This window comes from Gobio gobio (assembly GCF_949357685.1).
Source record: "Gobio gobio genome assembly, chromosome: 22".
Lineage (NCBI taxonomy): Eukaryota > Metazoa > Chordata > Actinopteri > Cypriniformes > Gobionidae > Gobio > Gobio gobio.
In genome coordinates, this window is record NC_137118.1 from 1254818 (window position 1) to 1269817 (window position 15000).

Sequence of the window (15000 nt, forward strand, 5' to 3'; positions counted from 1 at the left end):
AAATCACTCGCGCGGATCGCGTCCGGTGTGAACGCCCCATTACAGCGTCCGACTCTCATGGGTTCGAGTCCCACTTGGAGCGGGTGGTTCGAACAGGAGGGGTTACACAAGCAGTTGTGTTTCCACTTTGAATGCTTGACATTTTCCCACCGACATTAATCGGTGCGTGACAACACTGGTAAATGGGGGCTTTTAAATTGCTAACTCTAAACCGAAAGAAAAATGCGCACACGTCCACTCAGCCATTCATGACGGTGCGGAGCAAAGCGAGTGTTTTCAATTAATTCCTATAAAAGTTGAGATTCCATATGAACTGAAAACACGCCAGTGGACACGCACGGTGAATGAATGACAGTGCAGCCATGAGCATTTTACTTTCGGTTTTGAATCAGCGCCAGTTCAGGGCAAGTGATGTAACCGGTGTTGCGCCTGAACACCAGTAACACAAACTAATCGCAGCAAGCCTAGTTGAGACATGCATGGACAAGCCTCAGACGTCGCGTCCACGGGCCATTGGCTGAATGTCTGATGCATATGGCACACAAAATAAGAATGGCTTTCAAAGTCGTCATCTGAACGGTTGAATTCTACAGGATATTCGGGAGACGATGTTTGTCGTTGTATTTAACTCTGCATCCGTTGTGAAGCCAAACCCCCTTATGGATGAAGAACACCGCTGTGTTTACAACTGTGACAATGATCAGGATGTGCAAAAGTCTGTGAAGTTCACAGCACCAATGTTCTTGAATTAATTACACACTGGTCTGTTATTGTGAGGATATCGACTTTATATTTTCAGGCCCCTAAACATGACACTAATCCAAAACATTTGTCACGTACAGAAACCTTCCACACTGAGTCCGATGCGTATTAATGAATGCCTTACAAAAAAAAAAACGCTAAACAATACAAAATGGCGTCTTCAAGTAGTGAGGATGATTTTTTTTTTGTCCTCTCTGGAAAAGAAAGAGGAAATATTGTGTCCATCCACTCCTGCGATCGCGTAGAGAGGAAGGAGAGTTCCTCTTATTAAGGATCTGCGGGATTATCCAGACCGATTCGAAGTTTACTTCAGACTGTCAGTGGCCCAGTTTGATGCTCTGCTAGCGATACTGGAGCCACATATTAAAAACAAGACCACCAATCTCTGTGAATCAATTTATCCTGAACAGAGACTGGCAGTAAGTCTAAGGCAGAGGTGGACAGTAACTAAGCACATTTACTTGAGTTCTGTACTTAAGTACACTTTTTGAGTATCTGTACTTTACTCAAGTATCATTTTTTCTGGAAACTTATGACTTTAACTTCACTACATTTGAAAGACAAATATCATACTTTTCACTCCACTACATTTCTATCAAGGTCCTTGAAGTCGAAAGTCGTTTTTGCAGACAGCCTATCAGTAATAACTCTTGAAGTTCAATGATTTCCCAGCATTTTTTGAACACTGATCAGCTGATGGCAAAACGGAAGACAGTTCCTCGGCACAGTGTGCACACCCATGGCTACACTTAGAAAGTTTCAGTTTTCTGAAAAGATTACAAAAATGTTTGCCTAAAATGAACCATATCACAGCTTTCAAAAACTCGCAGTCCGACCTGCGGAAGAATATTGAGGTGAGATTTCTGGTGAAAGCTTAAAATGGAAATTGTCTGTGGTTTTTTTAAATCTAAAGTTTCAGTATTGCAGTATTCATTTTGTTGACGAATAAAAAAGATTTCACAGATGAAAACGAGACCACAACTAAATATAACCAGTTTTGAATGACAAAAATTATTACAGTTTGTATTGAAATTTTCCTCAACAAATAAAAACGAAACGAAAAATGTTAGGGAGGGACGATTTGGGGAAAGATCCAGTCAGAACTGATGTGACCAATACACACAAAATGATGTCAAAATGTCAGTTTTGGTGAGTATTAAGAATATTTACACAGTTGATTTGGGAGAATATCAGATGTGTATCAGTGTATTGGATCCGTGCATTCGGGCTTAAAGTGACAGCAGCTTTGTAACTTCAAGTATTGAAATAAGTTCAAGATAGTGTATGCTAGCATGTCGGATGGAGCATCACTGACTGGCTTAAACCACCATCATGGCACAGTGTGTGCTTCATACAACAATGCAGCAACAATAAAATAATGTGTTGACATGAAAAAGGAAATTTACTTTTGATACTTAAGTACTTTTAAAATGAAGAACTTCTGTACTTACATTTAGTCATTTTTTAGTTAAGTAATGGAGTTGTGTATTTTGTCCACCTCTGGTATACGGTATGGATCTGTGCACACACACACACACACACACACACACACACACACACACACACACACACACACACACACACACACACACACACACACACACACACACACACACACACACACACACACACACACACACACACACACACACACACACACACACACACACACACAGTTTACAGGGACTTGGTGTGCTATAATTATAGCTGTGATATAATATTTGTAGTATTTTGATACAATAATATTTGTATATATAATTGTAGGTATCCGAGCACTGGCGATTCATTCACCAGCATTGCCAGCAGGTTTAGGTTGGGCATCAGCACTGTAGGGATGACTGTGATGGAGTATATATCTTTATAATCTGCACTTTGCTTTTCGTACAGCGCTTTGTGCTGAGAGACTAAAAATATAAACTTTTCAGACGCCATTTTCGATTTTGCCGTTCGCTTACGGTGGCTCTGAGTTGTCAAAAAAAAAAATTCTGAACAACTTTGATTTTCTGAGGGACGTCCACTGGTTCTCCACTGGTCCTTCATGACCCTGTGGCCGGTTCTCCACTGGTCCTCCATGACCCTGTGGCCGGTTCTCCACTGGTCCTTCATGACCCTGTGGCCGGTTCTCCACTGGTCCTTCATGACCCTGTGGCCGGTTCTCCACTGGTCCTCCATGACCCTGTGGCCGGTTCTCCACTGGTCCTCCATGACCCTGTGGCCGGTTCTCCACTGGTCCTTCATGACCCTGTGGCCGGTTCTCCACTGGTCCTTCATGACCCTGTGGCCGGTTCTCCACTGGTCCTTCATGACCCTGTGGCCGGTTCTCCACTGGTCCTTCATGACCCTGTGGCCGGTTCTCCACTGGTCCTCCATGACCCTGTGGCCGGTTCTCCACTGGTCCTCCATGACCTTGTGGCCGGTTCTCCACTGGTCCTCCATGACCCTGTGGCCGGTTCTCCACTGGTCCTTCATGACCCTGTGGCCGGTTCTCCACTGGTCCCTCATGACCCTGCGGCCGGTTCTCCACTGGTCCTTCATGACCCTGCGGCCGGTTCTCCACTGGTCCACCATGACCCTGTGGCCGGTTCTCCACTGGTCCACCATGACCCTGTGGCCGGTTCTCCACTGGTCCTCCATGACCCTGCGGCCGGTTCTCCACTGGTCCTCCATGACCCTGTGGCCGGTTCTCCACTGGTCCTCCATGACCCTGTGGCCGGTTCTCCACTGGTCCTTCATGACCCTGTGGCCGGTTCTCCACTGGTCCTTCATGACCCTGTGGCCGGTTCTCCACTGGTCCTCCATGACCCTGTGGCCGGTTCTCCACTGGTCCTTCATGACCCTGTGGCCGGTTCTCCACTGGTCCTCCATGACCCTGTGGCCGGTTCTCCACTGGTCCTTCATGACCCTGTGGCCGGTTCTCCACTGGTCCTTCATGACCCTGTGGCCGGTTCTCCACTGGTCCTTCATGACCCTGTGGCCGGTTCTCCACTGGTCCTTCATGACCCTGTGGCCGGTTCTCCACTGGTCCTTCATGACCCTGTGGCCGGTTCTCCACTGGTCCTCCATGACCCTGTGGCCGGTTCTCCACTGGTCCTTCATGACCCTGTGGCCGGTTCTCCACTGGTCCTCCACTTCTGATAGAGACTGACCACTGCAGACCGGGAACACCCCACAAGAGCTGCAGTTTTGGAGATGCTCTGACCCAGTCATCTAGCCGTCACAATCTGGCCTTCGTCAAACTCGCTCAAATCTTTACACACTAAAAAAAAAGGTTCTATATGGCACCAAAAATGTAGCCTGACGTCGTCATACTCAATTCTAGTCAGAATATGAGTCTGATCTGCTCCGTTGGGCTGTGATTATGGGGCGTGTTTCAACCGAACCAGGAAAGACCTCAACTGGATAGACCTACAACCAATCAGAGCGACGCATAACGTTAGTTGTCAAATGTCAACAGAACTCAACTGCACTGTGTTGCCATGTTCACGGCTTGAAGCGACCCCAATTATGTGATATAAAGACCCAGGAATGTGAATTTTAGCTGCCAGCCCTGCCAAAATAACACATATTTTACCCCCCAAATGCCTTTTTTCACCGGAGAACCCCCCCTGGAAAGCTATTGGGCTTGTTTTTGGCTAGTTTTGAGGATTATTAGCAATTGGGCGGGTTTTGTTGTCAAGACTTGGCAACCCTGTACCTGCACGCACGCTGGAATAAGTGCAGAAAAAGATGAGAAGAGAAGAAAAAGATGAGTGTAAACGATCTTTGCCGGTGTTGTAAAAAAAGGATACACGTACTTCCCAACACCATCATCATTTCTGAGAGAAATAGTAAAGGTGAACGCATGTACGAACAAGTTCTCTGTTTAGGATTAGAACAAACTCAACCCAAGCGCCTTTGATGACGTGGATGATTACGTTACTGTTTATCATCTGTCCATCATCGTATAAAGCCCGCCCTGATGATTTCATTGGTCAGAACAGTTTCTGTTCAGGCATAATTACTTCTCTACCGATCAAGTCCAGAACGAACTGCCCGTGTAAAAATGTTATGGGCGGGGCTAAGTTCGGCTGGCATCCAGGCTACCAAAAATGGTTCTTGGCTCGTAATCATAGGGGAACCTTTTTAAGTGCTTTATAGCGCTTCAGTGGTTCTTCAGTGGTTCTTCACTGGTTCTTTGACTAAGGTGCTATATAGCACCGCTACCATATACAGAACATGTTAAGATATGGTGCTATATAGCACCAAAAGTTGTTCCTCTATGATTACGACGAAGAACCATTTTTGGTGCCAAATAGAACCTTTTTTTTTTTTAGAGTGTGCGCTTGCCCATTTTTCCTGCTTCTAACACATCAATGTTCGGCCTGATCGGTGTATATGCATGCGTTTCGGCAGTAGTGGGCACTCATGCAACTAATGACGCACATTCGAGTCCATGAGAGGGAGGGAAGTTAGTGATTATTGGTCGATTTATGTTCATTTTGTAATGTCGATTAGCTGAAATATGATTGAAATCACTTTAAAAATAAATAAAGTTCAGTGCAAGTCTGTCACATAGGCTACATAAAAGTATAATTAATATATAATTAATACATAAATAATAATTAATGGTGAGACTATTGTTTTTGTAATCATGTTCTCAAAAAGTAAATAAAAATATGGAATTAGATTTATCAGCCGATATATCGGTGATCAGCCAAAATGTTCATATTGATGCATCCCTATTAGAAAGTGAAGGGCATCATAGTAGTGAAATGCAGGATGCCACAGGATGCCCACAGGATGACCCTGACCCTGAGCGCCATCTGGTGGTCAAGACATGAAACCATTCCCAACTGATTCAGTTCAGCTGAGGACTTGCTTCAGGCCACATAACCGCTGCAGAATTCAGGCCAGCCAAGACACCCACATAAGGGCAGTGCCAAAATTACCTAAACATGAACTTGATCCATGAAAACAAACCCGTGTCATTACGGGCATTCACTTATGAGCTAAATTCAGTAGGGTCACCCAGAGGTCAGCTGTTCATGGTCTAAATCGGGGGACACTGCTTACAGTAATCCCATGTTTTATTCAGAAACGAGAGTCCACAGGCTCAATACACACTGATTTAATATATGGCTTTTATATATCTTTATATGCAATGTTTACCCAGGGGATAAAAGGTCTGAGTGCTGGAGCGGAAATGAATCCTGAGGTTAAAAAGAGAAGAATGAGGATAGTAGGTTGAGGAAAGAGAGAGAGAGAGAGAGAGAGAGAGAGAGAGAGAGAGAGAGAGAGAGAGGGAGAGAGGAGAGAGAGAGAGAGAGAGAGAGAGAGAGAGAGAGAGAGAGAGAGAGAGAGAGAGAGAGAGAGAGAGAGAGAGAGGGGAGAGAGAGAGAGAGAGAGAGAGAGAGAGAGAGGAGAGAGAGAGAGAGTCCAGATTGCTTTTAAATGAACTTTTCCTGTCATTTCCTCACTCAGCCTCACAGGAATAGCAGAGCCTGCCCTTCATGTTACAATGGACTCTATTTTACTAGAGTTACTTTATTCCCAAAGATGAAACACTGTCCGAACTAAGACATCTCAAAGTCTCTAAAATGCTAGAGTAAATACTAGTGTTGTAGTTAAGACCACCTAATCCGAGACCGAGTCGAGACCAAGACTTTGAGGGGTTTAGACCAAGACAAGACAAGACCAGACCAGCACTCCTTAAATTCATAAAGATCCACATTACTGCCTGAGAAATTACTCATTTTTAATCAATAAGCATAATTAGAATAAGACACTATATATAGAGCTGTTATACCAATCAAATGAAATCATTAAAAACTAAATTCATCTTTGCACTGGTGTTGGTTCAGAAGAAGTAAATTACAAATGCATAAATAATGTTGAGAATAATGTTTTATTTATTTCATGTTTGTATAAAAGCAATATAGTGTTTGCACTCATACTTATACTTTTTTGCCACAATATCTTGAATTTTGGTTAATTTTGGTGTCATTTTTGACACAATCCCTCATTTCTGAATCGGCACAATAAATAAATCAAAGTAGAAATAAGTTATTGGTTGCATCTGAAGCAGTCAGTTTCACATCCAGTCACATTAATGATGTTAATAATTCAATCAGACAATGCACCGGCAGTTTAGTGATATCAGTTTAGTGATATCAGTTTAGTGATATCAGTTTAGTGATATTTAGTGAGATAAAATCCCCAGTACTTTAAGTCTGAGACCAAAACAAGACCAAAACCGTCAAAAAATGGTCTTAATCCCGGTCTGGAGTTCGATCACATCAAGCTGATTTTAAATGCAATGCATGACCAAAAACAGTAATCACTCTTTCACATCAACTTAATCAATCCACCTTTCACCAATCATTCAGTTTAAACTTCTATACAACAAAACTGCTGATCACTGCTTGTCATTTTGCTTTTTTCTAGAATATTTTTCTATATTTTCAGGATATTTGAAACCTGTAAACATACTGAAACTGTTACACTCAGTTAAAGATTGAAATATTCTTCCGATTTTAAATCCAGCTGATATTAGATTATAAAGCTTGTAAAACGAGTGTTTTAACATGATTAAATCTATACTGTGCTACTGTTATACACACACAAACATGTTGAACTCGATGAGAGCTATATCCTCCTGGGACACAGGAATATTTGGTGTTTTTGACTTATTTCCAGTCCAAATATCTAGACTTGTGTCCACTGTAGTGGTCATTATATTTGAGTGATTTTCTCTGAGGACACACACAGCTCAGTCCTGTACAGAGCACATTCAGGGCTTTTCACCGATACCAAATGTTTGGACGTTTCACAGTGAAAACTGCCTCTCCTTGGACTGTGAACGCCTGACATTAAAGCTGCAGTCTGTGACTTCTGCCCTACTGCGGAAGAACATCGCAGCCGGAACTACTTCTCTCTGTTTATGTCTATGTGCGGAAGAACATCGCAGCCGGAACTACTTCTCTCTGTTTATGTCTATGTGCGGAAGAACATCGCAGCCGGAACTACTTCTCTCTGTTTATGTCTATGTGCGGACGAACATCGCAGCCGGAACTACTTCTCTCTGTTTATGTCTATGTGCGGAGGAACATCGCAGCCGGAACTACTTCTCTCTGTTTATGTCTATGTGCGGAAGAACATCGCAGCCGGAACTACTTCTCTCTGTTTATGTCTATGTGCGGAGGAACATCGCAGCCGGAACTACTTCTCTCTGTTTATGTCTATGTGCGGAGGAACATCGCAGCCGGAACTACTTCTCTCTGTTTATGTCTATGTGCGGAGGAACATCGCAGCCGGAACTACTTCTCTCTGTTTATGTCTATGTGCGGACGAACATTGCAGCCGGAACTACTTCTCTCTGTTTATGTCTATGTGCGGAGGAACATCGCAGCCGGAACTACTTCTCTCTGTTTATGTCTATGTGCGGACGAACATCGCAGCCGGAACTACTTCTCTCTGTTTATGTCTATGTGCGGACGAACATCGCAGCCGGAACTACTTCTCTCTGTTTATGTCTATGTGCGGACGAACATCGCAGCCGGAACTACTTCTCTCTGTTTATGTCTATGTGCGGAGGAACATCGCAGCCGGAACTACTTCTCTCTGTTTATGTCTATGTGCGGACGAACATTGCAGCCGGAACTACTTCTCTCTGTTTATGTCTATGTGCGGAGGAACATCGCAGCCGGAACTACTTCTCTCTGTTTATGTCTATGTGCGGACGAACATCGCAGCCGGAACTACTTCTCTCTGTTTATGTCTATGTGCGGACGAACATCGCAGCCGGAACTACTTCTCTCTGTTTATGTCTATGTGCGGAGGAACATCGCAGCCGGAACTACTTCTCTCTGTTTATGTCTATGTGCGGAGGAACATCGCAGCCGGAACTACTTCTCTCTGTTTATGTCTATGTGCGGAAGAACATCGCAGCCGGAACTACTTCTCTCTGTTTATGTCTATGTGCGGAAGAACATCGCAGCCGGAACTACTTCTCTCTGTTTATGTCTATGTGCGGAGGAACATCGCAGCCGGAACTACTTCTCTCTGTTTATGTCTATGTGCGGACGAACATCGCAGCCGGAACTACTTCTCTCTGTTTATGTCTATGTGCGGAGGAACATCGCAGCCGGAACTACTTCTCTCTGTTTATGTCTATGTGCGGACGAACATCGCAGCCGGAACTACTTCTCTCTGTTTATGTCTATGTGCGGACGAACATCGCAGCCGGAACTACTTCTCTCTGTTTATGTCTATGTGCGGACGAACATCGCAGCCGGAACTACTTCTCTCTGTTTATGTCTATGTGCGGAGGAACATCGCAGCCGGAACTACTTCTCTCTGTTTATGTCTATGTGCGGACGAACATCGCAGCCGGAACTACTTCTCTCTGTTTATGTCTATGTGCGGAGGAACATCGCAGCCGGAACTACTTCTCTCTGTTTATGTCTATGTGCGGACGAACATCGCAGCCGGAACTACTTCTCTCTGTTTATGTCTATGTGCGGAGGAACATCGCAGCCGGAACTACTTCTCTCTGTTTATGTCTATGTGCGGACGAACATCGCAGCCGGAACTACTTCTCTCTGTTTATGTCTATGTGCGGAGGAACATCGCAGCCGGAACTACTTCTCTCTGTTTATGTCTATGTGCGGACGAACATCGCAGCCGGAACTACTTCTCTCTGTTTATGTCTATGTGCGGACGAACATCGCAGCCGGAACTACTTCTCTCTGTTTATGTCTATGTGCGGACGAACATCGCAGCCGGAACTACTTCTCTCTGTTTATGTCTATGTGCGGACGAACATCGCAGCCGGAACTACTTCTCTCTGTTTATGTCTATGTGCGGAGGAACATCGCAGCCGGAACTACTTCTCTCTGTTTACGTCTATGTGCGGAGGAACATCGCAGCCGGAACTACTTCTCTCTGTTTATGTCTATGTGCGGACGAACATCGCAGCCGGAACTACTTCTCTCTGTTTATGTCTATGTGCGGACGAACATCGCAGCCGGAACTACTTCTCTCTGTTTATGTCTATGTGCGGACGAACATCGCAGCCGGAACTACTTCTCTCTGTTTATGTCTATGTGCGGAGGAACATCGCAGCCGGAACTACTTCTCTCTGTTTATGTCTATGTGCGGACGAACATCGCAGCCAGAACTACTTCTCTCTGTTTATGTCTATGTGCGGACGAACATCGCAGCCGGAACTACTTCTCTCTGTTTATGTCTATGGCGCGTCACGCAGGGACTGTGCTCCTCCGCTGCGCTTCCTACCAGACCGGCCTGAAATAGTCCCAATATAAACACGCATTATAAGTGAAACATAATGAGTCAGGGGAAGACAAAAACACGTTTTGGAAAAGGGATTCATGCTGTACATTCTCATTATATAATTTTTATGAATCTTGAACACAAAAAAGTTACGGACAGCAGCTTTAACACTCTCATGGAAATATAATATATTGTAGCTTAAATCGGACAAATTTTTGAATTGTTTATCATAAATCAACATCTCACGATAATATTATAGGGTTTCAAATCAAAATAAGACATTGATTTCACACGTCAGGCATTCTGGGAGACACAACAAGTAAACAAGGAAAGAAATTATATTTCAATATTCCTATGAAATATTAGATATTATTATGAAAATCTTGCCTACTCCCATTATTACACTTCTTTTTTCATTTCATGTTTGCCCAAGAACACATTAATATGCAAATTAGATTTTATCACTCTAAAAAATGCTGGGTTAAAAACAACCCAAGTTCAGTTGAAAATGGACAAACCAAGCAATTAGGTTGTTTTAACCTAGCGAATGGGTTGTTTTAACCTAGCGAATGGGTTGTTTTAACCTAGCGAATGGGTTGTTTTAACCCAGCAAATGGGTTGTTTTAACCCAGCGAATGGGTTGTTTTAACTTAGAGAATGTGTTGTTTTAACTCAGCAATTGGGTTGTTTTAACCCAGCGGTTGGGTTGTTTTAACCCAGAGAATGGGTTGTTTTAACCCAGAGAATGGGTTGTTTTAACTTAACGAATGGGTTGTTTTAACTCAGCAAATGGGTTGTTTTAACTTAACGAATGGGTTGTTTTAACCCAGAGAATGGGTTGTTTTAACTTAACGAATGGGTTGTTTTAACTCAGCGAATGGGTTGTTTTAACCCAGCGATTGGGTTGTTTTAACCCAGCGGTTTGGTGGTTTTAACTCAGCAATTGGGTTGTTTTAACCCAGCGGTTGGGATGTTTTAACCCAGCGAATGGGTTGTTTTAACTCAGCAATTGGGTTGTTTTAACCCAGCGGTTGGGATGTTTTAACCCAGCGGTTTGGTGGTTTTAACTTAGCGAATGGGTTGTTTTAACTCAGCAAATGGGTTGTTTTAACCCAGCGGTTTGGTGGTTTTAACTCAGCAATTGGGTTGTTTTAACCCAGCGGTTGGGATGTTTTAACCCAGCAATTGGGTTGTTTTAACTCAGCAATTGGGTTGTTTTAACCCAGCGGTTGGATTGTTTTAACCCAGCGAATGGGTGGTTTTAACCCAGAGGTTGGGTTGTTTTTACCCAGCGGATGGATTGTTTTAACCCAGCGAATAGGTTGTTTCAACCCAGCGGTTGGGTTAAATGTTTGCTTAAAACAACCCAATTGCTGGGTCAGTCCATTTTCAACCCAACTTGGGTTATTTTGAACCCATTTTTAGAGAGTATAATTGCATATAAGGCAAAATGGTTTATCGCATCATTATATCTTTCATATCATCTTTATACAAAGTTTGGTACAAAAAAAATCTTTAAAACTAAAAAATTATTGATTTTTGCTTATGTTTTTTTATCTAGTCCCATAACGTATGAATAAAATACAAATTTTCAACAATGTAATTTTTTCATGTTCTAAAAATCAACTTTATGGTCCGGTTCTCATATTATATTCGGCTCATCTTGAGAATGTGAAGAATCTTTAAAACACGCGCGTGACGTATGGCGTGCGCTGATTGGCGTTTGCGCAGGAATGCGCGTGTAATCGAGTTGAGGGCATCAGATAATGACGTTACAGACTTTAATTATTTAAAGATATTCATCACATGCATGCTTTATTAAATCCATCCCAGTCAAGAGAATGACCATGACCTAAAGCTTGACCTTCCCCAGGCCCGCAGTGTGCATGCGATCCCCTGGACGTCCGGCCACTGACACTGACCTGCCAGCCGCTTCTCCCGGATGTTCCTCCACAGTAAATCCCAGGCTTTGGACGTGGAGTCGCGCAGCTGCTCGCTGATGGACCGCCGGAGCTGCAGTTTGCTGGACTTGCGCCTGGTTGTCATTGTGAAGGCTGACGCATATCAGCGCCGCGCGCGGGTTTCCTCCGAGTGGACCGAGGACCGGTGACCGCGCGCGCTCGGCTCGGCTCGGTCGGACTCGCGCTGGTGCCGCAGTCGCTCGTCACTCCACCGGCGCTGCGTCACCGTGCGCAGAAGATCAGCGGCGCGCGCTTAGGCTCGGCTCCGGCACCGGCACGAGGCTGGATCGGAACCCGCTCGGATGGGTCTCATGCTCTGAGGTTTCCCGCGTCTCTAATCAGCGCAACATGACATGAGAACAGACGAGTCCAGCACTAATGCGATGCAGAGGCGCGTGTGCCCTCACACACACTACAGCTCTCTCTCTCTCACACACACACACACACACACACACACACTCACTCCCCCTCTCTCTCTCACGTTCGCTCTCTCCTCTCTAGCTGAAATATTGATGCACTGTAAAAAAAAATTAAGTTTAGTAATTTAAAGGCACAACATGTAAGATTTTTAGATTAAAATATCTAGATCTTGTGTACTTTATCCCATATGTGTCCAAGAATGTTTAAATCAGTGATTTTCCCCCAGGACACGGCCCGTGTGTGACATCATCCCCGCATCACCCTCCGGTGTTATTGTGTAGTAACCATGGCAACACTAGCGCTTTAATATCTGATGTGTTTAAAGCTACACTGTGTAACTTTTTTAGTTTATTCTTCGCTAAAAACACTTAGTTCTTTCAAAAAAATATGTGCTCATTAATGTATATTTACTTCTTTCAAGTAATAAAGTATTCTCGTAAGTTTATAATATGCCATTGTAAACACATACGGGTGAGGGTTCGAATGCGGGTCGCCATGTTGCTCCTCCATCTTGAAAGTACATTAGCCAAAGAGGGACATTCCCGTGAATTCAAGCTTGGCCTTTGGCGTTTTAACACTCGATGGCTCCGTGACGAATGTAGACGAGGTCGAACTGAAAGCCGTGTTAATCTTGGACTAAATCAGCCACCGTAGGAGTTAAAACGAAATCAGAATTGAGAGGAACAGAAACTAAGGCTGCGTCCCAATTCGCCTACTTATACTACGTCCTAAAAGTATGTACTCTTTTTGTGAAGAAAAAGTACATACTTTTGAGTGTGTAGCAGAAGAGTATGCAAGCTTTGGGACTACTTCGTCATCTTTAACGGACTCTGTTAAGTGCGTCACGTCACCGTTTAAACTGTCAATCATCGTCACAGCTCAAATCCCCCACTTTAAATTTAATTTCCTACCGTAGCGGAGAGAAATGTAGTCGCTCGTTGATCTGCCTTTCGTGGGTCTTTAGACTCCTCTCATGTGTTTGCAAAGTTAATGGCCAAACGTATTATTACAAAAGTTCTCAATGCTGCTGAAGGAGAAATATAATGTGGCTAACATTGAATAAATATATTTTCGTCAGGTTAAATACTGATAATTGCTCACTCAAACCCCTTTATCTAATCCTCTCCACTTAACCGTCAGACTCGCGTAAACCTTCATGTTTGTAGTTTTTTAACACTTTTTATCCGCGTTTGTAGTTCTAATCGAATCCTCGTCCATCTCGCAATGGGTTGTGGGTAATATCAGCCGTTAGAGTGCGCATCGATCTGCACCTCGGATTCTGACCGGAAATAGTAGACCTTTTCAACACACTACGATTTGGGACATACTAATTCTTTTTTCGAATACTATTTAGTACGGATAGTATGCGAATTGGGACGCAGCATAATATTCACTGGATGGTCATATACCTTTTCACCACTAGATGGGGGAAAATATCACACAGTGTAGCTTTTAAGGGCGTTTTCACACACACCTTGTTTAGTCCGGATTTTCGGACTTTTCAGTTTTGTCCGAATCAAAACTACAGGTGTGAAACCACGGGCCGGACCAAACAGACGAAACTTGGTCCGACGAAAAGAGGTCGTCTCAGTCCGGATCAAACTGAACAAAGCTTCGGTTCGTTTCTAGTGTGAAAGCATTTTCTGTATAGTTCGGAAGTTCCTGTTTATGTTTAAATATTATAATGTTATTTTTAAATTCAATCTAGACTACATTGATTATGGAAAGTGAAAATATGCGCAATATGTCAGAAGACAGAAAGTCAGAAATGATTTTGAAAGAAATTTTGTATGATTTTGCTTAGAAAGCCTTTCTTTAATGTGCATTTCGTTTTGTATAAATTGTATCTTAATTTTAATCAACGTTTAATCAGATAATTGCCTGGATTTAATAAATGAGAAGCAAATAATCTATAGCAGACAATAATCGCGGGAGCGATCACATGCTTTACACATGAACTGGAGCGTCTCAAATAAACCCAAACTCAGCAGATACTGTCTCACAAACATGAGAAATATGTGAATATAAAGCTTGAAATGTCCACTTTTAAACGTAACGAAAAGAAAATAGTCAAGCAATGCGCAGTGTTCAATAGTGGAAACGATATGCGTCTGTTCATTCACTCTTGTCAAAGACGCACATCCGTTTTCAAACCAATCACAGTCCAGATGCCGCCCACATGATGATGACGAGTGGACACGCGTGTGTCATGTAAAGCTCTTTAGTGTGCTCGCATAATTACAATGTGAAACCAAGCCAAAACTAACCGAATGTATAAAATGTATCAAAACATGAACTTCGGTTCAGACCTTGGTGCGGACTTTCAGGTGTGAAAACGCCCCAATTCATAATTTGTTCAAGCATCCAGAATTATAGCCACGTTAATAACGTTTATAAGAAACCAAACCATTTGTAAATCCGTCCAAATTTCAGCGAGATAAGAGTATTTGTGTTCAGATCACTCGCCTTACATCAGAGCCCGCCAGAAAGCTCGCCTGTGACAAGATGGCCGCCAGAAAGCTCGTCTGTGACAAGATGGCCGCCGGTGATGACGTTAGAGACTCCGCCGTAAGACATCGAGCCTTTA

At 43.4% G+C, this 15000-nt stretch overlaps 1 protein-coding gene and 1 long non-coding RNA gene across 2 annotated transcripts in view; one reads left to right on the forward strand and one right to left on the reverse strand.

The window, feature by feature from the left end:
- stard13a (StAR related lipid transfer domain containing 13a) overlaps positions 1-12438 on the reverse strand; it is a 117178-nt gene extending 104740 nt beyond the window's left edge. Inside the window, exon 1 of the mRNA XM_079804700.1 lies at positions 11955-12438. Coding sequence (XP_079660826.1) covers positions 11955-12078 — 124 coding nt within the window. The 5' untranslated portion in view covers positions 12079-12438. The remainder of the gene's footprint in view (positions 1-11954) is intronic.
- LOC307118867 overlaps positions 1-15000 on the forward strand; it is a 272203-nt gene that overhangs the window by 62755 nt on the left and 194448 nt on the right. The gene's annotated exons all lie outside the window — the stretch shown is intronic.